The sequence below is a fragment of the Canis lupus genome, chromosome 25 (genome assembly GCF_003254725.2).
Source record: "Canis lupus dingo isolate Sandy chromosome 25, ASM325472v2, whole genome shotgun sequence".
Lineage (NCBI taxonomy): Eukaryota > Metazoa > Chordata > Mammalia > Carnivora > Canidae > Canis > Canis lupus.
This window is the reverse complement of record NC_064267.1, coordinates 8,281,832-8,305,824: the sequence shown is the minus strand read 5'-3', so window position 1 is coordinate 8,305,824 and position 23,993 is coordinate 8,281,832. Positions and strand designations below refer to the sequence as shown.

Here is a 23,993-nt window from a genome sequence, read left to right as displayed (position 1 = left end):
CTAAATAAATGACTGACTGAAATCATATTAATCGTGACTGAACAAAGGAACAAAGATGCTTTTTATCCCTTGAGAAATTATGAACTTCTAGAATTGATGAAGCAAATATAAATGTCTAGAATGATTGGGTTTATTGAATAATATTCAGAGAGCCCATGTAACTTTTTCTGTTCAAATATATGTTTTGTAGAGGTAGAACTTTTAAAAGCATCTATCTTGCTATTAGTTCATTGCTACCCACATAATTTTGTATTACTGGAAATTAAAACTAAATCTGTTATATCACAAATAGTGGTGACTTGGGTACAGAACTCCTCCTTCTCCAAAGGAGCCAAAAAATGGAAATTAATTTTTAATTAATCTCTCCCTCATTTTTTACACCTTGCTTCAAAATCCAGAAAGGACTGGGGAAAATAACTCGGAGTAATTTGACAACTAATTCATTAATATTTAAGATAGTTTGATTGAATTTATAAATATCACAAACCAAATCCACATATATTTACTAAGTGCCTAGTATGTGCAATTTATTGATTGGGAAGGGAAACCAATAGATTTGGAAGTCAAAAGAAAACACTGATAAGGAATTTTAAAGTAGTGTTTCATTTACAGCCTTTAGCATTAGAACTAAAAATATTGTCATTCTATGGCAAAAAGTGAAAGGTGGCTCCCTCAGAATTGCTTGCTCATTCTTCATGAGGGCATTCCTAATGAGACTTTAGAGGGTTAATAAGGATTTGGGTTACAGGATAGAGCAGGTGAGCAGTCCAGGACAAACAGGAGCATGTTTTAGGTACAAAGTTAAGGAAACACTAATACAGAGTCCATATTTTTAAAAATATTCCAATCCTTTTATCCTACACTTAGGCAGAGCCACACACACTCCCACCCCCCCAGCTTCTTCCGCTGAACCTACCATCTTAGTGGTATCGGCACCCTTCCTGGCAGCCAGGCTCAAGGCCTCCTCCTTTCCCCTCCAACCCTCATTACACTTCCTGTCCTACCAGACTATGAGCCCAGCCCACGCCCTCCTTAAGCCCTCATCAGCTTTCAGGTGGTCCAGGATCAAAGCCTCCTGCCTGGTCTCCATTGTTTGGCTTTCCAACCTTTCATGCTTTTGACAGAACTATCACCCCCTAACTCAGAGCATAGTATGCCTCTGTTCTGCTTCATATTCTCATTCCTTGTTGCTGGCTTTCAATGCTAATGTTCAAAAGAATCGCAAGGGATACTGACTTTAAATGCATGTACCAGGCTCCCTCCCAGATTCTGAAGTGATAGTTCTGGAGCAGGCACCAGGAATGTGCTCTTTTTTTTAGCATTCTCTTTGGTTCTGATGCCTGGACTATGCTCTGGGAAGTATTGCCTTGGAATGTATTCATAGCCTTCCGTTTTGTATCCATGCTCATTTACAAGCTCACTTCCTTTACATCTCCTCATACTTTCCATCCTCTACCCACACTGGACCGTTTGCAAACTCCAGATGTCATTGATTTCAAGGTTTTTTTGTTTCACTGATCCTGCTTAACCCTCACCTGAAAAGCTGTTCTTCTTTTATACCACCTATGAAAATCATAAAGCTTTGTTCAAACAGTTCCTAATCTCCAACTCCTTCCTCTATTTTTTACCAGTGCATCTATAATAGCATTTGCTTCATTCCTTTCTTATTTTATAATCTAGTTGTTTATTCTAATTGTAAGCTTCTTTAGAAAAAGACCTGTCTTAGTTATTTGTAACTCCCACAAATCCATCAGCAGCCTCCAAAGCATCAAAAAATAGAAAAGATCTTTTGTTTGAGTCTTAAGCAATTGCATGTCTGTTTTACTTTTGAACATTTTTCCCTTCAGAAGGATATTTTGGTTAAAGACTCCTCATTCCTTCTGATCTGAGCAAATCCTTTTCTACATTCTGTAGAAACGCTTCCCTATGATTCTTTGTGGATTGGCCAGTACTATTATATTTCATTCTAAATTTTTAATTCCTTTTAAAGAATAGTACCATATCAAAATAGACTTAAAATGGTGTGAACTTACCCATTCAAGATTATCTGGGCAGATAATATTTGGCAATACTATCTTAGATGGAATGCAGAATAAATAGAAGACATAGGTCTTTGCCTCAGAAAGCTTGCATTACAGTTGGATAAACAAGATATCATATACTTCAACCAAGTAGGAATCACAGAAATAATGAATGATCAAAGTGTACAGAGTGTACCTGAAACAGAAGAAATTAATCAAACTAGACATTGAAGCTGGGTTAAAATGTATTGGAGAGGGACTGAGAGGAAATTCCAGACAGGAACTGGATGAGCAAAATGTCACATGTCTGAAAGTGATGGAAAACATATCCATTTGGCTGATTCACACAGCCTTGTTTTGTAACAGGTTATCAGGTTGGTTAAACTGGATCATATTTTTTGTTACATCAATCAGGATGATGATAATTGTGAGGAGTAATAAACATGTCATTTATTTCCAATGTAATTGCATTGAGTTTTCACTGCCATCCACAGGGACCTGTCTAGCAATATGATAATGGAGCTACCACCCGAAATTTTTAAAGACCTGAAGCTTCTACAAAAACTGTAAGTTTTTCTTCCCACCATCATCAGATTTAAATGGTAGCATCTTGAGCTTCCAAAAATAATAACATCCTGATGCTTCTTTCCTCCCTCTTTCTAATGGTACAAAAGGAATCTGTCGTCCAATCCTCTTTTGTATCTCCACAAGAACCAGTTTGAAAGTCTTAAACAACTTCAGTCTCTGTAAGTCAAACATAACAGTATGTCGATTATCATTTTAGTGGATATACTTTACTAAGAACCACATTTATTTTTAAATGGGAATTTTATACACAGAGGGCTTTTTATTTAAGCATGTATCATCAGACAGTTGTGAATATCACTGTTACCATCAAGTATATACTGAATGACAACAAAACCATTCAATATGTTGTAAAGACCATTTCTGTGTTTGAAGCTGCATTACTGGTTAACTTGGAAAAATCTCACCTTGCAATCTTTTCAAAGAATTAAATTCTCAGTAGTTTGGTTACTGAACAGGCGGTAAAAAACAAATTGTGCAAGACTTACCTGCTTTTTTCTTTTACCTTTGCTACAACAATCTACTTGATACTGGTTTATAATACATGCTTTTTATATTTTTATCAGTAAAGGAAAAAAATTATCTCATCAATATGAATACTTGGGCACTTAATGTTTTCAGTATTTTAAAATTTCAAATGTATTGGGTTTAAATAGTGTTTAGAACTCTACCAGTTTTTCTTTGAACTACTTCATTCCTTTCCCAGAAATAGTCATTGTTGTTTCATGTTTGTTGTTTGTTTTTACACAGAGGGCATACACATTACCAGATCACAGCCTAAAAGTTAATTCCAAAGACTGATCCTTAACATGACCTTTTCCTATTGCTAAATAGTTTTCTTTTGGAAATTAAGGCCAAATTTAGATTCTCTTTCAACAAGTATTAGTGAGAACCCACCGATGAAAAAGACTTGGTTTCTGTTCTTAAGAAACAAGAATATAAAAACCCAAAAACATATATATGTGTATATATATAACATATATAATAAGACATAATATAACATATGTATAATAAGATATATAAAATATATCTGTAACATATATATAAAGATATTCATCCTTTTTGATGGCTAAGTAATATTCCATTGCATATATAGACCACATCTTCTTTATCCATTCATCTGTCAAAGGACATTGGGGCTCCTTCCACAGTTTGGCCATTGTGGACATTGCTGCTATGAACATTGGGGTGCAGGTGTCCCGGCATTTCACTACATCTGTATCTTTAGGGTAAATATCTAATAGTGCAGTTGCTCTATTTTTAACTTTTTGAGGAACCTCGGCACTGTTTTCCAGAGTGGCTGCACCAGTTCACATTCCCACCAACAGTGTAAGAGGGTTCCCCCTTCTCCACATCCTCTCCAATATTTGTTGTTTCTTGTCTTGTTAATTTTTGCCATTCTCACTGGTGTGAGGTATATCGTATTGTGGATTTGGTTTGTATTTCCCTGATGGCAAATGATGCGGAACATTTTCTCATGTGCTTGTGTGTCCTGTGTATGTCTTCTTTGGTGAAATTTATGTTCATGTGTTCTTCCCATTTCATGATTGGATTGTTTGTATCTTGGGTGTTGAGGTTCATAAGTTTTTTATAGATCTTGGATACTAGTCCTTTATCTGATACATCATTTGCAAATATCTTCTCCCATTCTGTAGGTTGTCTTTTAGTTTTGTTGACTGTTTCTCTTGCTGTACAGAAGTTTTTTATCCTGATTAAGTCACAATAGTTCATTGTTGCTTTTATTTCCTTTGCCTTTGTAGATGTATCTTGTGAGAACTTACTGTGCCCAAGTTTAAAAAAGTGTTGCCTGTATTCTCCTCTAGGATTTTGATGGATTCTGGTCTTGCATTTAGATCTTTCATCCATTTTGAATTTATCTTTGTGTATGGTGTAAGAGAATGGTCTAGTTTCATTCTTCTGCACATGGCTGTCCAATTTTCCCAACACAATTTATTGAAGAGACTGTCCTTTTTCCAGTGGATATTCTTTCCTGATTTGTCGAATATTAGTTGACCATAGAGTTGAGTGGACATTTCTGGGTTCTCCATTGATCTGTGTGTCTGTTTTTGCACCAGTACCACACTGTCTTGATGATCACAGCTTTGTAGTACAGCTTGAAATCCAGCATTGTGTTGCCTCTTGGCATTGTTTTCCTTTTTCAATATTCCTCTGGCTATTCGGGCTCTTTCTGATTCCATACAAATCTTAAGATTATTTGTTCCAACCCTGTGATGAAAGTCTATGGTATTTTGATAGAGATTGCATTGAATGTGTGAATTGCCCTGGGTAGCAGAGACAATTTCACAATGTTTATTCTTTCAATCCATGAGCATGGAATGTTTTTCCATCTCTTTGTGTCTTCCTCAATTTCTTTCAGAAGTGTTCTGTAGTTTTTAGAGTATAGATCCTTTATCTCTTTGGTTAGGTTTATTCCTAGGTATCTTATGCTTTTGGGTGCAATTGTAAATGGGATTGATTCCTTAATTTCTATTTCTTCAATCTCGTTATTGTATAGAAATGCCACTGACTTCTGGGCATTGATTTTGTATCCTGCCACATTGCTGAATTGCTGTATGAGTTCTATCAATCTTGGGATGGAGTCTTTTGGGTTTTCTATGTACAATATCATGTCATCTGCGAAGAGGGAGAGTTTGACTTCTTCTTTTTCAATTCGAATGCCTTTTATCTCTTTTTTGTTGTCTGATTACTGAGGTGAGGACTTCTAATACTATGTTGAATAACAGTGGTGAGAGTGGACATCCCTGTCATGTTCCTGATCTTAGGAGAAAGTTTCTCCACATTGAGAATATTTGCTGTGGGCTTTTCATAAATGGCTTTTAAGATATTGAGGAATGTTCCTTCTATCTCTACACTTTGAAGGGTTTTAATCGGAATGGATGCTGTATTTTATCAAATGCTTTCTCTGCCTCTATTGAGAGGATCATATGGTTCTTGTTTTTTCTCTTGTTGATATGATCTATCACATTGATTGTTTTACGAGTGTTGAACCAACCTTGCATTCTGGGGACAAATCTCACTTGGTCATGGTGAATAATACTCTTAATATACTGCTGGATCCTATTGGCTAGTATCTTGTTGAGAATTTTTGCATCTTTGTTCATTATGGATATTTGTTTATAATTCTTTTTTGGTGGAGTCTTTGTCTGGTTTTGGAATCAAGATAATGCTGGCCTCATAAAACAAGTTTGGAAGTATTCTGTCCCATTCTATCCTTCAAAACCACTTTAGTAGAATGGGTAGTATTTCTCTTTAATCGTTTGATAGAATTCCCTTGGGAAGCCATCTGGCCCTAGGACTTTTGTGTCTTGGGAGGTTTTTGATGACTGCTTCAATTTCCTCACTGGTTATTGGCCTGTTCAGGCTTTCAATTTCTTCCTGTTCCAGTTTTGGTGATTTGTGGTTTTTCAGAAATGCATCCATTTTTTTCTAGAATGCTTAATATGTTGGCATATATTTGCTCATAATCCGTTTTTTAAATCGTTTGTATTTCCTTGGTATTGGTTGTGATCTCTCCTCTTTCATTCGTGATTTTATTAATTTGAGTCTTCTCTCTTTTTTTTTGATAAGGCTGGCTAGGGATTTATCTATCTTATTAATTCTTTCAAAGAACCAGATCCTGGTTTTGTTGATCTGTTCTACAGTTCTCCTGGTCTCTATTTCATTGAGTTCTGCTTGAATCTTTATTAACTCTCTTCTTATGCTTGGTGTAAGTTTCATTTATTGTTCTTTCTCCAATTCCTTTAGGTGTGAGGTTAGCTTGTGTATTTGAGGGTTTTTTTTCCCAATTTTTTGAGGGTGGCTTGTATCACGATGTATTTCCCTCTTAGGACTGCTTTTGCTGTATGCCAAAGATTTTGAATGGTTGTATCTTCATTTTCATTAGTTTCCATCAATTTTTTTAATCATTCTCTAATTTCTTGGTTGACACATTGATCTTTTAGTAGGATGCTCTTTAACCTCCACTTGTTTGAGTTTCTTTCAAATTTCTTCTTGTGATTGAGTTCTAGTTTCAAAGCATTGTGGTCTGAAAATATGCAGGGAACAATCTCAATCTTTTGGTATCAGTTGAGACCTGATTTGTGATCCAGTATGTGGTCTATTCTGAAGAAAATTCTATGTGTACTTGATAAGAATGTGTATTCAGTTGCATTCTGATGGAAAGTTCTGTATATATCTGTGAAATCCATCTGGTCAAGTGTATTATTTAAGGTCCTTGTTTCTTTGGTGATGTTCTGCTTAGAATATCTGTCATTTGCAGAAAGTACCATGTTGAGGTCTCCTCCCATTAATGTCTTATTATCTAAGTATCTCTTTACTTTGGTTATTAATTGATTGATATACTTGGCAGCTCCCTCTTTAGTGGCATACATATTCATGATTGGTAGGTTTTCTTGTTGGATGGACCCTTTAAGTATGATATAGTGTCCCTCTTCATATCTTACTACAGTCTTTGGGATAAACTTAAATTTATATGATATGAGGATTGCTACCCTAGCTTTCTTTTGAGGACCATTTGAATGGTAAATGGTTCTCCACCCCTTCATTTTCAGGCTGGAGGTGTCCTTAGGTCTAAAATGAGTCTCTTGTAGACAGCAAATAGATGGGTCTTGCTTTTTTTATCCAGTCCGATACCCTGTCTTTTGATGGGATCATTTAGCCCATTCACATTCAGAGTAACTATTGAAAGATAGTTTATTAACTATTAAGGGTTCCCCCTTAATATTTCTGGAGAGCCGGTTTGGTGGTCACATATTCTTTCAGTTTCCGCACGTCCTGGAAGCTCTTTATCCCTCCTTCTATTCTGAATGACAGCCTTGCTGGATAAGGTATTCTTGGCTGCATGTTCTTCTCATTTAGTACCCTGTATATATCATGCCAGCCCTTTCTGGCCTGCCAGGTCTCTGTGGAGAGGTCTGCTGTTAATCTTATATTTTCCCCCATATAAGTTAAGAATCTCTTGTCTTGAGCTGCTTTATGAATTTTCTCTTTATCTTTGAAATTTACAAGTTTCACTATTAAATGTTGAGGTGTTGAGCAGTTTTTATTGATTTTGGGGGGTCCTGTCTATCCCTTGGATCTTAATGCCTGAACTTTGGGAAGTTCTCTCAGCTATGGTTTGTTCAAATATACTTTGTGGTCCTCTCTCTCTCTCAGTCTCTTCCAATCATATTCTTCTTTCTCAAGCTATCATTTATTTCCCTAAGCCTCTCCTCATGGGCTCTTAATTGTTTTTCTCTTTTTTCCTCAGCTTCCTTCCTTACCATCAACTTGTCTTCTTTGTCACTCACTCTCTCTTCCACCTCATTAACCCTAGTGGTTAGAGCATCCATTTTGGATTGCATCTATATAACCTATTTTTATTCTCAGCCTGATTAGATCTCAATTCTGCAGTAGTCTCTAGAGTCCTTTATGCTTTCTTCCAGAGCCACCAGTAGCTTTATAATTGTACTTCTGAATTGAATTTCTGACATCATATTTAAATCCAAATTCTGTAACTCTATGGCAGGTAATACTGTTTCTGGTTCTTTCTTTTGTGGTGAATTCTTCCTTCTAGTCATTTTGTCCAGTGCAGAGTGGCTGTATGAATGGGCTGAGTCAAAAATATCAACCACGACCTAAGTAAAATACACCCTAGATGATTTAAGAGGTCAGAGACCAGAAAATAAAAGAAAAAAGAAGAACAGAACAAAATAAAATAAAAGGACCATTAAAATAAGAAACAAATTTTAAAACAAAGTAGTAAAAATAAAAAGCCAAAAACCAAAAACAAAGAAGAAAAAAGAAAAAGGGGGGAAAAGTAAAGAAAAGGGGAAAAAAAGTAAAGTGGAAAAGGAGAAAAAGGGGGGATGGTGGTGGTAAGGAAGCAATGGAGAGAGAATGTAGTCTACTTGAGGGTTTCTAGTTGGTGATTCTCTTGTTTCTGAGTATATTTTGTTCTGTATGTTAGAAGATGCTCAATCTCAAATTTATATAAACCAGCAATACTTGTAGAAAGCCCCAACATTGACCCCCAAAACAAACAAGATCAAAGAGGGGACAGAATGAGAAGGAAGACAGAATATAATCTCACAGAATTGACCAACATGGTGTTCCACTTGGTTCTGGGTGTATGTTGGTAGTATTTCAGAAGGCACTAACTTCCACCATTGTAAAGCAAAATGAGGCAGAAAAAACAAAGAACAAAAACCCATATCTCATATATCTACCAAAATTAAATTGAATACATTGAAGGGAATCCAGAAGTGAAAAATATATCTAAGACAGCTAATTGTAGAAATATGAAAGTCAAAAAGGAAAAAAAAAAAACTTAAAAATGAAGAACTGGTAAAATATTGTAGTTAAGGTGGGAAAAGAGAAAAAAATACTGAAATTTTTTGTCTGATATAAAAATGAGTCATAATGGAAAAAGAAAAAAGAAGAACAAAGGACCCTCTAGTTCTATATACTATTTTCCCTCAGTCCTGGAGCTTTCCAGCACTGCTTGGTCAATGAACTTGCTCTTCCCCTGTTCTTCCAGCAGTTCTTCTGGGGGAGGGGTATGCTGTGCTGATTCTCAGATGTCTGTCCCTGGGCAGAGAAGCCCCACCCCTTACCAGGTGCCAAGCTCAGTGGGAGCTGTTTTTCCTGTGAGGCCTTTGTTTCGTAGCAGCCCTGCCTCACCCCGGCACAAAGTGAAACAAGGAGGAAAAACAATGGCAGTGGCCAGATTTCCAACTCTGGAGTCGAGCTCCCAACGAGTAACTAACCGCAGTCTCCCAGTCCTCACTGGCCTAGATGCTCCAGGGAGCAGGCCCGGGTGCCCTGATCTGCACAGTTTGCTGGGCACCCAGCGGCAGTAGAGTTCTCGCTTTCCCGTGCCCTCCCTGCTTCCACCTGTCCCAGGAGAAATGCAGAATCGCTGGCTTTGTCTGCTTGGGTGCCCTGGGATTCAGAGCCCTGTACCACTGGACCCACGCTCCCAGAGAATGCCTCTCCCAATGGGAATGGGGCACAGCCACCTCTGTCCGGAGCTGGACCACCTAACCAATTGGTTTCTCTCAAATGCCCCGAGGGCTGCAGCACTCCAGTCCTTTACCCATATCGGACCCTGGTTTGCAGTGAGATTCCCCCTCGGTGCCCCTCTTCTTTTTTTTTTTTTTTTTTTTTAATTTTTATTTATTTATGATAGTCACAGAGAGAGAGAGGCAGAGACATAGGCAGAGGGAGAAGCAGGCTCCATGCACCGGGAACCCGATGTGGGATTCGATTCCGGGTCTCCAGGATCGCGCCCTGGGCCAAAGGCAGGCACCAAACCGCTGCGCCACCCAGGGATCCCGCTGCCCCTCCTCTTATAGTGATTCCAGGAATCTTGAGGCTTCATTGCCCCTCCTATGATTCTGCCCGATTTCCCTGCTAAGCACTTTTCCATGAGGGAAAAGTCCAGCATGGATTTTTAAAGTTCCCACTTCTCCAGGCTGGGCTTTTGTGCCCCGGAGGCTTTCACCGCTCCACTCTAGCCTGGCTACTGGCGGCTCCCCTCTACTAATTTATTCTTTTTTTATTTTTTATTTTTCACTTTCCTACCTTGTTAGAAGAGAAATTTTTCTCTCTGTAGTGTTCCAGCTGTTATCTCTTTAAATCTCAGGTCAAATTCATAGGTGTTCAAGATGTTTTGAATGTAAGTTTGTGGGACCAGATGAGTTGAGGATCCCTACTCTTTTGGCATCTTTAAGAAACAACTTTATTTGAATCCAAGTTCTCACAAAACCTACTTCAGTGATGTTCTCAGGTTGAAAATATCATTTCCTGTCTGAAACCCCCCAAAACTCACATGGCATGGTCTATAAAATCAAACTACATAGCCAATTTTATGATCACACAAATCTTTGCTGTCATTTTTAAATCAAAGAAATGCATGAAAATGTTCTGCATATAAAATGACAAAATCAAAAAAAAATAAAATAAAATAAAATAAAATGACAAAATCAGCTCCAACTTCCAGAAATCCTAAAGAAAAATGGTGATCTTCTAAGGTAGTTTACCATAAGATTTTCATCCTAATTTGAATTGGTAACAAGACTTTGAAGCATGGTATTTAGGATATGACAAAATGCCATTACTAAAAAGTTAAGCCCTGAAAACATGAAACCTATTATGCATATTTTCCAGAGACCTGGAAAGGATAGAGATTCCAAATATAAACACACGGATGTTTCAACCCATGATGAATCTTTCTCACATGTATGTATGTATGTAAGAATGGAGAAGTAAGCATGGTGAAATATTGCCGATGTTCTAGTGTAAACTGTCTAATGTATCACTGCAATGTGTTTTTATGCAAGAAAAGTCTTTTTATTGAGAACTTTTTAATTTTGTCACCTTTGGTCCCTGTTCAAATAGAGTTCAATATTATGATGTGCCGACATGAATGACACTTCTCTCTGGAAACACGCTGTTTATCCAATTGAGGCCCAATAAGAGATCAGGGTACCACACATTACACAAGATGAAGTCACTGGCTAAATGGTACTCAGGAGACCTGGAAACATTAATTCACCTCACATGAGTGAGCAGTCGGCTGCTCTAAGATTTGAGCCCTTAGGAAGAAAGGTGCTATATAAATTCCAGGTGTTGTTACTGTTACTAAGTGCACTACAAAATGGAGGTAATTAATCTTTATAGTAGTTTTTGATGTCACTTTAATATATTTGGCTAAAGTGCACTGTGTAAGTTGTGTTAATATATGTGTTTATGACATGATCATTTCTTTATCAACTGTGTAATCTATGTGTTCATGATTTCAAAAATTAACCCTTGTTATCCATAACAATAGGGAGGATTCGGTGTAAGATTACAAGTTGGGTGCAGCAAGTGGATGAAATGGTTGGTGTAAAGGTGCTTTTTCGAGAGAACATTTTGTTTATGTCTCTGCAGTAGGTGTGATAGTTACTAAAAGACAAGTATTTGATGCATATCCACATGGTTTTCATAATTTCTCTTTCTGTGGCACCAATAGAAAATATTCCTATTTAAATATTTAATGAGGCTAAATATTCAGTGAGGCTATATAATTTCCTTGTTGCAAGTAGAATATGAGGTCCTTTTTAGAACCTGATGAAGAAGCTGCCACTTAAAATATGAACCTCTGGCAGAGGTTAAGAAGGACCTAACAATTTTCTAACAATTCATAGAAAATGTGTTACTTTAGTTACTTCCCTACTAAGTGACCTGCTTATTCTTTACCTTCCTTGTCCACCATTTATTGAAACCTCTCCACCTCATAACCCCCAGCCCTTCCACCTGCCAACCAGTGCCATGGTCACAGCAGTAGGAGAGGTTGAATGACCAAGAGAGACCCTAGCTTTGTCTATCTGAAGACAGGACATAATGGAAACTTAAAGGAACTAAGAGGTCAGGTCAGGTGTGTGCCAAGGACTCCAGGCAAGGAGAAGATAAAAATGGAATTATACATCAAGTTCCTTTAATAGGATAGATGATTTCAGGAAGCTAGACTGTAAGTTACTTGAGGGCAGGAGTTGTCCTCCATTTCTCTACTTGACAAATCCAGCACGAAATTATCCATCATTTATTTGCTCATTTAGGAAGTATTTTTGAGTACTTCCCATGTGTCAGGCACTGTTCTAGATCTGAGATCACAGGATAAACAGGAGACAGAAGTGTCTACCTCATGGAGCTTCCATTTAGCTTGGGGAAACAGAAAGTGAACAAATAAATAATGAATAAACACTGTGAAGAAAAGTATAGCAATATGAAGGGACAGAGAGAGGTCACAGATGGCTTCTAGAAGGGAGAAGTGACATCTGAGCAGGCCTGAATGGAGGGAGGGACCAGGCCTGGCAATATCTGAGGGAAGAATCTTCCAGGCAGAGGGAATAGCAAAAGCACTGCCCTGAGAAGAGAGGTGAGCCTGACTTGTTTGAAAAATGGAATAAAGCCAATATTCCTGAGTGGCATGAACAAGGAAGGGAAGGTGAGGTGGATGTAGGCAGCCAATCAATCCCAGCGGCTTTGAGGTCCCAGCAAAGTAAAACTTGGTCTAACTTGCTAGTCTCAAAACTGAATAGGGAGATGGCAAAAAAGGATTAGACAAAGAGAAATGAGCTAAAAGAGGTAGTACAAGAGAACAAAAATGAAATAAGTTTCATGGGGAGATAAAAACCCTAAATACACAGGTTTGAGGAATGGCAGTAAGCCAAATGATCTCCGAATACAAACACGTCAAGCATCCACACATCTAGATCATAAAAATAAATACATTGATCACAAGCAAACCTATATTTGCCTGTAGAAATTGTTTAAGCCCTTGTAGGCCCTGGTAAGAAATCTGCTTCTTCTCCTAGCTCCTGGGAGACTGAGTTTTCCTAGTATCAGAGACCCTCCCTTCCTGCCAGGGTCAGGGAAAAGGAGGCTGGCTAAGTGAGTATACTTAAAAAGAAGTCCAAGACAGGGGTGTTTTCAGTGAGCTACCCTATGTCCTTTACATCCCAAACCCAAGCCCCTAAATGTTTGCTGCAGATCAGTATAACAATGACAATTTACTTTTTATAATGCCTTAGAGAATAATCCAATGGGATGAGGAAAAAATGGAGTTCTGGAGACTTCACATTCTCATTTCCTCCCCTGATTCATCTCAGTCAAGCCACAAAATTTCTACATCCTTCAGGTTCTCTACCTTTCCAAGAAGAACATTGTCTAGAGTAATATAATATTTAATGAAGAATTTTATAATTGCATAATCAATACTAAACAAAAATAAACAGACCTAGTGACATTGCCTACCTGACAGAGCAGCAGCTCTATTATAGGACGGCAACTGTAGTTTCTCTGTCATTGCTGTAAAGTGACTCTTTTTTTCCCTTTGAATTTAGTTATTTCAAAAACTTTCGATACTGCTCGTATGCTCCCCATGTCCGCATATGTATGCCCTTGACTGACGGCATTTCTTCATTTGAGGACCTCTTGGCTAACAATATCCTCAGAATATTTGTCTGGGTTATAGCTTTCATAACCTGCTTTGGAAATCTTTTTGTCATTGGCATGAGATCTTTCATTAAAGCTGAAAATACAACTCACGCTACATCCATCAAAATCCTTTGTTGTAAGTATGTTTCCTATCTAAATGGGTTTAGGATGTCTTCTGTGACCTGTGCACTAGATTCATACTGGTCTTCAACAATGGCACTTAACATAAATGGTGAGGTGGGCAATTTTTGTTCTAAGTATGAAGTACTGTTCTCTTTGGCTCTCTGTTTTAGACTGAATGAATTTGCAGTAATCCAGAACCCACCGATTGGGGTTTTATATTGGAAATGGGGTAACAGGGGGGCCAGCCAGTGAATCAACAGAGAGATTATGGAAGACAGGTTGTGGGTTATAAACTAAGTTCTAACCTTCAATTACAATAGCACCCATATTCCTCAAGCCCAGGAAATTACTCTCTTTATTGACTATGCAAGTAATACTTGTTTACTGTTTTAAAAATAGATTCCCCATAAATAATAGTGAAAGGGAATAGAGGGGAAGGGAGAAGAAATGGGTAGGAAATATCAGAAAGGGAGACAGAACATGGAAGACTCCTAACTCTGGGAAACGAACTAGGGGTGGTGGAAGGGGAGGAGGGAGGGGGGTGGGGTGCACTGAGGGGGGCACTTGACAGGATGAGCACTGGGTGTTATTCTGTATGTTGGCAAATTGAACACCAATAAAAAATAAATTTATTATTCAAAAAAAATAGATTCCCCACAAAAAATACTCCCCCACACATCACCACTGTTTTTAAATTATAAAACAAAGACCCAGTATGGTACTTTAGAATTAGGACAACTTTCGTGAACTCCATTGGCTTCTAGAGACTGCTGTAGGTGTTTGTATTAGTTCATTTAATACAGGATGGAAGAGGAATACCTAATTAGAAAACCAAAACAGAGATGTTTGGGAACCACCAACAGACACTGTATTGATTCTTTAACAGGTGCAGACTGCCTGATGGGTGTTTATTTGTTCTTCATTGGCTTTTTTGATATAAAATACCGAGGGCAGTATCAGAAGTATGCGCTGCTGTGGATGGAGAGTTTACAGTGCCGTCTCATGGGGTTCCTGGCCATGCTGTCTACTGAAGTGTCCGTCCTGCTGCTGACATACTTGACTTTGGAGAAATTCCTGGCCATTGTCTTTCCCTTCAGTAACATTCGTCCTGGAAAATGGCAGACCATGGTCATCCTCATTTGCATCTGGATTGTGGGATTTTTAATAGCTGTGATTCCATTTTGGAAGGAGGATTATTTTGGCAATTTTTATGGAAAAAATGGTGTATGTTTTCCACTTTATTATGACCAAACAGAAGACATTGGAAGCAAAGGGTATTCTCTTGGAATTTTTCTAGGTAATTTATATTTTGCATTTTCTGGGCCAATATAATCCTGATAGAAATACCATAAATTTCAGCAAAGGTGTATTTGTCCATTTCAAGAAGTAAATGATTATACTTCAGACTGTGTCCTTTTTTAAAGAAAAGTTCTCACTGAGTATTTATAGTTTTTATTAAACTTTTATTGTAGAGATTCAGTATGGGAAACAAAACCATCCCATCAGAATCCCTGGATGATCTCTTATTATCTGTAAGACCCCTGGATTTTCACATTGTGATTATGAGCTGGAGAAATTCTAGTTTAGGCCATGGCCTGGGACCCTATCTGAACTCATTTTTTTTTTTTACAATCTAGATATGAGTTAAGTAAATAAGAATAATAAAATTCTGGGAACCCACTAGCAGGAGATTATCAGAATGGAAATAGCAGGAAAGTTGCCTTTGGTAAATGTAACTCTAAAGCCGACAATGTAAGAGTGCTTAATATAAGTATTTGCTTTTCAATTTTCATAATCCCCCAATTTTTTAGAACAGAAGATCTACTTTCTCACTAAAAAAAAAAAACAAAAAAAAATGAATGAGAAGTTTAGTTCTCTAAGTTTGGAAAAAAAAACTTTTGTTATTGTCTAATAGGTATCCTTCCTGCTTAATCTTTAGATGATTTCCATGTCATTTCTTTAACTAGGGCAGCTTTATCTTTTTAATTACCTCCTCTCACCTTTTCCCCCTCATCTAAGTGGTCAATAAGCTCTATCATCCTTTCTTTTTCAAAGAATTTTTTTTTCATCAAAAAATGCCTCTGCCTTCTATTTCTTCCAGTCTGTACTTACTATCACCTTCATTTAAAGCCTCACTATCTCAACCCTTAAGGGCTTATAAATAAGGGTTTAGTACATTGGACCTTACTAGTCTTTTGTCTCAAAGGCTTTCTCTCTCCTATTTATCTGTTCACTACCTGAGTATCGAAAAGACTGTGTTTGCCTCTGCTCCAAGACCTTCAATGACTCCCAGCTACTGCCATTGTCAAGTGTAAATCACTTAAAACACATCACAAAATGGCTCTAACCACCAGTCCCAGCTATCTATCTATTCCTTCTCTTCTGAGAAATATACTTTCTTAGCACCATTTTAATAATACTCTTCACATACTGTCCTGTTCTATAGCTATTTTTTCATGGATATTGTAAGCTGTTTCTAGCATAGATGCACTTTATAGAGACGCTCCCTCCCTCACACATACACACACACACACACACACACACACACACACACACATACACACATACTACATTACATTCACTGATTCATCAAGGATTTATTAAACACCTGCTATAGGCCAGGCATTATTTTGAGCCCTGGAGATAATAACAGATCAGCCCTCACAGACCTGCCACCAGAAAGGGAGATAAAGGCAAGTAAACACATTCTTACAACACAGACTCACAAATGACATAAAGGAGGAGTACTGAATGTTCTAGAGCTCCAATCTGAGCAGGAGGGAAGCCTTTCCGGTAGAAATGAATCCAAATCCTTAGGCCCTAAGATTAAGGAGGTATTAGCTAAGTGAAATCTAATTCCAGGAAAAGACATGGAAATAGAGGCCCACAGCCAAGGAACAGGCCCAGATGAGGGACCAACGAGTTAGGTGTGTCTGGATCTTAAAGTTAAAGGGGGCAAGGTAGGCTAAAATGGGTTTGGCACCTGTGATGTATTCCAGATAGACAAAAGGATACACATACACACACATATCTCATCATCATCTATATATATGTGAATAACCTATGAGGGAAGGAGTCCTAAATTCCTTTCTTCTCTTTAAAGAGTATAAGAGTACACTATTTTTAAATGAATTCTTTATTTTAGAATGGAATTAGATTTAAAGAGAAGTTGCAAGAATACTACAGTTTCCATATGCCTCTCTCCCACTATCTCCAATTGCTAACTTCTCATGGTTAATCCCGATGGTGCTTTCAGAACACACACTTTTGATCCATTCAAGCCTGTTTTCATAATTTGCACCAGAGGATCATTTTTAACAATCATTTTCTTTTATTCTTAACTGAAGTTTCTGACAAGAGGCTTAACATAAACCAATTTTATAAAATTCTAATGTACAGCTTTATTATATGAGATTTTGTGGAATGTGAAATGTTTTGGATAAAAACAACAGAACACTAGGACTTTATATAATTTTACCCAAGACCTGACCCTTTTTACATATAATCTAGATTCAGAAGAACATTTTTTTTAAACAACTTTGAAACTGCATGCATATTTTATGTTCACAATGAAGAATAAAATCATTACTCTTAGGATTTTTATTATAGACATAATATGACAAAGTGACTAACAAAATTATAAGATGGTAATGTTAAGTGAGAATCATCTAAACATATTTGACCCTAAGAAAATAACTCATATCATTGAATTTTTTATTTTTTCTTATTTCTTTTTTCTCTAAAACAAGGCTAAAGTGTTCTGAATTATAGTTTAAATTCCTGTTAGTTATCTAAAAGAATGAATTTTCATTTTATGTATGATTTTTACTTAGGACCAAAAAAAAAAAAGTGAGAAATGTTTCTGAGGCTATTATCTTCTTGATATTCCAAGGTTGTCTTGTTCATATTTATAAGATAAAGAAATGAGGTCATGTTTATTTTTTGAGATGTACATATGATTACAGTAATCCCTTAAGATCTGAATTTGCAGAGAGCAAAAAATGAAAAGAGCTTTTTTCTGGCTTTAAAAAAAAGCTAAAATCCACCTCATGATACACCTAGATCTGAATTTCAGAGCTCTGTAACTCTTCATAAAGAGTTTGTGTATTTCAAATATCTTTTTGATCTGACAAACCCAATTCCATTAGCTTATTCCAGCTTCAAGCCTTAGAGTCAGGGTTTTTAGCTGATTACCACCGAGCTTATACAAAAGAATGCTTCTTGGAAGTACAGCATAAGGGGCACCATAGTGAGCATCTATGTAACACAATATTTTTATTGTCGATTTATACACCTGAGATGTTAAGAGCTGTGCTTTTCCCAACAGGTGTGAACTTGCTGGCTTTTCTCATCATTGTGTTTTCCTATACTATTATGTTCTGTTCCATTAAAAAAACTGCCTTGCAGACTTCAGAAGTGAGGAATCCCATTGGAAGAGAGGTGGCTGTTGCAAATCGTTTCTTTTTTATAGTGTTCTCTGATGCCATCTGCTGGATTCCTGTATTTGTAATTAAAATTCTCTCCCTCTTCCGGGTGGAAATACCAGGTCAGTCCCTTCTATTATTCCCAAGTGCATTGTGCCATTCTACACCCCTTGATGAGGTCAGAATACGATGCCTTACATATAGTAAATACTTTGTCAATACCTACGACGACTTTGGTACAAACAGCTATTATTTTCCTCAATATTTTATGATCTATATTCTAAGAAACTGATCAGTGGTTCAATCCAGATAAGGATGTTCAGAAAACAGGAGCTAGAAATAAATCTAAGATTTAGTGTCTTATTTCTACCTGAGCTAGATACTGGGTCTTAACCAAGAGTACACATAAAAATAAAAATATACATGCCCAGGTCTCACTCTGGGCTTCTAGATTTAATCTATATGGGCAAAGGGCTACACACTGCTTTTTGGAAAATTTCCTCAAGTGATTCTGAGACACACACCCCTGATTAAGAACCACCAGTCTGTTTCATGGTCCTTGAGCTGTGGTTGTCACACTAGGCTCCACTCTGCAAAATGTCAGATAGTCTGTGGAAGTCCTTCACCCAAAAGGCCAGGTTTCCCACATATACCCTTACTTCAACCAGAGGAAAAAACCTTTCATGAGTTAGGATTTCACTTGAATCTCTTTCTAGGACCTAGGAAGGGAACCTTCAGGGCTTTGGCCCAACTCTCAGTGAAATAGACTTTCTATTTGGGGAGTTTCATCCAGGGCAGGAATTGTGTCTTATTCATCTTGGCACCCCATGGTCACACATGGGCTTGGCACTTCAGAAGCACTTATAAAAGCATGAATCTTCAAATAACAAACAGCTGTAACAGTTTATGTCCCTCTGGCTTGTGCATAAAGTCATGGAGGGCCTTATCAAATGCCTCACTGCAAAATGACACACAACATCCACAGCTTCCCCTTCACCTGTCAGTTTTGCCTGACAGCAAGGCAGAGATGTTCTCTAGAGCCATGTAAGGTGTGAAAGTACAGATTAAGAGAGAGATCAGGGCTGACTACTTAGGAACTTCTCCTGGGCAGTGAGAACAGAGGCTGTGCACTGAATGTGCATGCCATTGCCCAGGGATCGGGGAGAGCCAAGGTGGACGTGAGGAGCAGAGTTCATGAAGATGGGGAACTTGATTAATTGTCCAGTCTACTAAGCTTCCTGGATAGCTCAAGTTTTACAGCCTTACATTCCAAATTCAACAGGACTGAAATGTCCTTTGGCCACCATTGCTCAGGGAATAAAGTCCAAATATTGGGATCAGTATTAGAAATGTTTACCTCCCACCCAGCCCTCATGCATTCTGTGATCCAGGCCCATTAGAATTATTGGGGTTTTTTTCTTCTGCACCTTTTTGATGTTTTTTGCCTTTGCTGAAGTTGTTCCTTCCACCCGGATTGTATCTTCAACCTGTAAGACTCTAGCTTACTAAATACCCCTTCTCATCCTTCACAATTCTTTCCAAATACTCCTTCTTCCATGGTATCATTCCAGACTTCTCTCCAAACCATTCCCATCCAACCCAGTTGTTCAAATGTCTGTTACATTTTGTTCACACTTCACTTATTAGCCTCATGTGAACTGCCTTCCATCAGTGTTATTTTTGAATACATTCATTTCTCCCTTCAGATGATAAGCTTCAGGATGATAGGGACCATGTCTTATTCATCTTTCCACAGTGCTTTTCACATAATGTTATTTAATAAATGCTTCTTCAATGAAAGATGCTGAGCTGGTCCAAGTGTGGTGGAACATGGTGTGAAAGGGATGATCCTATCAACCCCCCCAACTTCTCTTTTCATGCCTTTTGATGTCCTTCACCACTTCAGCACTTGCTTCTTTTGGATGTGGGAGGAGGCAGCCTTGTGTGGTGGAAGAAAAACCAAGTGAGGCAGCAGTCCTGGGTTTCTGTCCTGACCCCCACCCCACCCCCGACTGACCAATTGAGGAAACATAGGGAGGTCACCTCACCTCACCTCACTGAGATGATTTTCATATGGCCTCTCACATTCCTTCCAGTTTTCATATTCTGTGAGTTTGTCAACTCCTTGAGGCTTTTTCTCTCTGTATTACTCTGCTTGAGCTGCCATAACAGAGTAACACAAATTGGGTGGCTAAAGCAACAGAAATTTATTTTTCACTGTTCTAAAGGGCTGGAAGTCCAGAATTAAATGTCAGATTTCTGCCGTGGCCTCTCTCCTTGGCCTGCAGATTGTCACTTTCTCACTATGTTTTCACATGATCTTTTCCTCTGTACATATTCCCACAGTATCTCTCCTATATGAAAGTTTCCTTCTTCTTATGAGCACACCCGTTAAATTGGAATAAAGTCCACTCTAATGGCCTTATTTTAATTTAATGACATCTTTAAAGGCTGTCTCCAAATAGTCACATTCTGAGGTCCTTGGGTTTAGGACTTCAATGTATGGATTTGAGGGGACACAATTCAGCCCAGAACACTGTCCGATTTAGATTCAAGAGAAGTCTGGTGATCCAGGGTATCTGAGAGCCACAGCAGTAATCATCAGCCTTGGAAAGCCTTCGACATTTCAGTTAATGGTGAGAGGGAAATTGGAATAGGAAAAATAAAAGCCTTGTGAAAATATTCTTACATCAATCTCTCTGCACATTTATAGTTCAATACTTTGAGGTTTGTCTTGAATTAGTCAATGGACCAAAGAGAGTAGCCTTGATCATTTTTTACTAAGCCCCTTCTTATTTGCCCGGCTTCCCGTGTGTTGTAGGAAATGCTGCACTCACTGACCTAAACCTGTCATGTCCCCACTCTCTAAGAACTCAGAGGTGTGCTCCACCATGGCATGTCATTGATAGTATTTGTGGTCAGCCTGAAAGAGAAGCCAGCATTAGCTTTCCTTTTTCAGAACTCACCTGCTGACCTTAAATTAGTGTGAGTCGCCCTGAGACTAAATGGGAAATCTCATTCCTGGTCACAATTTCCTTTGGGGACATAACAGACAAAAAGCAACTTAATTTGTTCTGTCTTTCTTTGTTTTTTTTTTTTTTTCAATCATGCACTGTCCATATTGTCTAATTTTTAAAAATTAAATACAAGTAATATAGTAATATGAAACTTTAATAAATCTAAGATATGCTAAATATAGATATTTTTCTTCCATATTCTTTCCAGTTCAAAAAAAATAAATAAGGACAAGAAAGAGAAGATGGGATGGGAAAAGAGGAAGGCAAACATAGAAAAAAAGGAGAAGGGAGAGATAACAGGAAAGGAGGAAAGAGAGGAGGAAAAGTCAGAATAAGCAGTTAGGAGAAATGGAAAAGAAAGAGAAGAACAGAAAGGATGGAAGGAACAAGGCAGGGCAAAGAAGAACAAGTAAAGATGTCTAAAGGATAAGAAAACTGTGAGGGTGGGGAGGGGAAAGAAGGTGACAAAGGAGAGTGACAAGGAATATATCCCTGGCCTGACACCATCCAGCTCTTCACCTGAGCTGGGAGTTGTTTGCATTTTTGGAGATGTGGGAAGAGGCAGCATAGTGTGGTGGGGTCGGAAAATCACAAGTATTAGTGCTGAAGAGGGACGTCAGCAGAGCCGCCGACTCTGACCCAGCCCCCTGACTTCGATCAAGTAAGTTATCATCAGCCCCTTTCACAGACAGGGTAGTTGAGGTCCAGGGAGCCTAGGTGATTTGTCTACAGTCACGTAGCTAAGTGTCTGACCCTAAAAGCAGGGTGTGTATAAGGAGGAAAACACACTTCATCCTAGCCACGTGCATGGTGTATTCGGAAAGGACACTATCATCACAAATTTCTCCTCACAAAGGACTTTTGTGACATCTTTCCCTTAATATTCTAATTAGTATCTGTAAGGCTTCACACAAAAGGGTTGATTAAGTTGGAAGGTGTATTCTCATTTGCTCTTTACATCTTCAGCCTCCACTTTGGATAGGATGTTTGGATTATGGGGGGGGGCAGCAATAAGGCCTTCAGGAGTGGAGTTAAGATCAAAGTCAGATCTGATCCTGGACCAGACATTTCCTGAACCCTGATCTATTAATTAAGAAGTATTTCCTCATTTTCTTACTTAACTTTCAAGAAAAGCAATAAGGACAAAAAAAAATTACATGTCAACTTATATCTATGAAGTGTTTTTTATATATTTCCTCTCATTTGACCTTAAAATAACCTACCAAGCAGTTACTGAAATTCAGAAAAGGTAGGGTGTTGGATTCATAGTTCCTATGCTCTTCCCACAGAGAGATTTTCAATAAGGTGAAAGAAAACTTAAGGGAACTAGGTAGCCCTCCCCAAATAGCATTAATTACAAAGTTTTATGTGTTATTTGTGTCTGTTTAAAATTTCCACTTCATGAAATTTTCCACGCTTCATTTCCCCCTCCAGGCACAATCACCTCCTGGATAGTCATTTTTTTCCTTCCAGTAAACAGTGCCTTGAACCCAATCCTCTACACTCTCACAACCAGCTTTTTCAAGGACAAGTTGAAACAGCTGCTGCACAAACATCGGAGGAAATCTATTTTCAAAACTAAAAAAAAGAGTCTCTCCACATCCATTGTGTGGACAGATGACTCCTCTTCACTTAAACTTGGGGTTTTGAACAAAATAACCCTCGGGGACAGTATAGTGAAACCAATTTCCTAGTAATGGTTTTGGAACCCTGGACTTTCAGTGGGCTGCCTCTAAGAAAAGCACAGTATTTGGAAGATGACATCTGCAATGCTTTTCATCTCCACCAACAGCAAACCTTTCTGCACAGATAGCACAGCAGAATGACTTCTGGTATTCCAATGGCAGCTGTACTATTTATCAACTGTGCCAAGAACAGTAACTATGGGTTCTTCTCACACCTTATGTTCCTGAAATGCACTAGTGAATCCACATATAGTCGGCTGATGTGCAGTTGGTCTGTAGCTAGTCAACACTACCAACCTACCAAGGAACCCCCACACGTTGGCATTGCATGGTCTGCTTTTAAGTTGAGTTGCACTGTCCACAAATAAAAACATTCATTACATCTAATCCCAGTGTGGCTATAATAACAGAAGCCTAGCATCTCTTTCCTTGCTTTTTCAATGTCAAATGAAATCATCAGCATCCTGCTGTACTGATGGCGAAGGATTTCTGAGATGTTCACCTGCCTCAAGCCCAGCCTTCCAGAGGCCAGTGGAGTAGAAACTTTAAAAGCAGATCTTCACACAAGGCTATCACATCCAACATGGGAGCAGAGAGTCACACTGACAAAGACTAGCACCATTTGCCTTGTTGGCTGCTGTCTCATTTCAGAAGAGCTGATATCTCAAACAAGATGTTTTTCTTTACATTGCCCAGATCATGAAGAAAAATTGGGCACCCCAGCTGCCAAAATGATTTTTTAATATCTTTCGATTATAATTTCTTTAAAGCAGTATCCCTATTGCCAGAACATTTTGCCTTCATAGAGCACACAGGTGAGAGGTATTAAAGGGGATTTAAGAATAGGGGACGATTTGCTTACTTAGAAAAATTCCCACCATTTTTAACAAAAAGGCCAGTAAGTTTGGATTTGATTTCTGAAAATGAAAAGTACCTGTGGAGGCCTGGACATGTTGTTGTCATGAAAGTTTATATGTGAAAAAAATCAGGTAAATAAAATTGTATTTTGCATTTGTCCATTTATTACTTTATGTTCAACAAAGACTACAGAGTTTTTATTGGCTATTACCATGTTTCTCCTGATACTACGAAACACAGCACCTCAGTTAACAAGACACATCTTACATTTTTCTCTTCCCCCCTTTTCTAAAGCAT

At 38.1% G+C, this 23,993-nt stretch overlaps 1 protein-coding gene across 1 annotated transcript in view; it reads left to right on the top strand.

Annotated features, from left to right (window-relative positions):
- RXFP2 (relaxin family peptide receptor 2) overlaps positions 1 to 23,777 on the top strand; it is a 50,476-nt gene extending 26,699 nt beyond the window's left edge. The window contains exons 12-18 of the mRNA XM_035718556.2: positions 2,516 to 2,587; positions 2,696 to 2,767; positions 10,776 to 10,847; positions 13,496 to 13,725; positions 14,599 to 15,009; positions 18,040 to 18,258; positions 22,588 to 23,777. Coding sequence (XP_035574449.1) covers positions 2,516 to 2,587; positions 2,696 to 2,767; positions 10,776 to 10,847; positions 13,496 to 13,725; positions 14,599 to 15,009; positions 18,040 to 18,258; positions 22,588 to 22,847 — 1,336 coding nt within the window. The 3' untranslated portion in view covers positions 22,848 to 23,777. The remainder of the gene's footprint in view (positions 1 to 2,515; positions 2,588 to 2,695; positions 2,768 to 10,775; positions 10,848 to 13,495; positions 13,726 to 14,598; positions 15,010 to 18,039; positions 18,259 to 22,587) is intronic.
- The last annotated feature ends 216 nt before the right edge of the window (positions 23,778 to 23,993 follow it).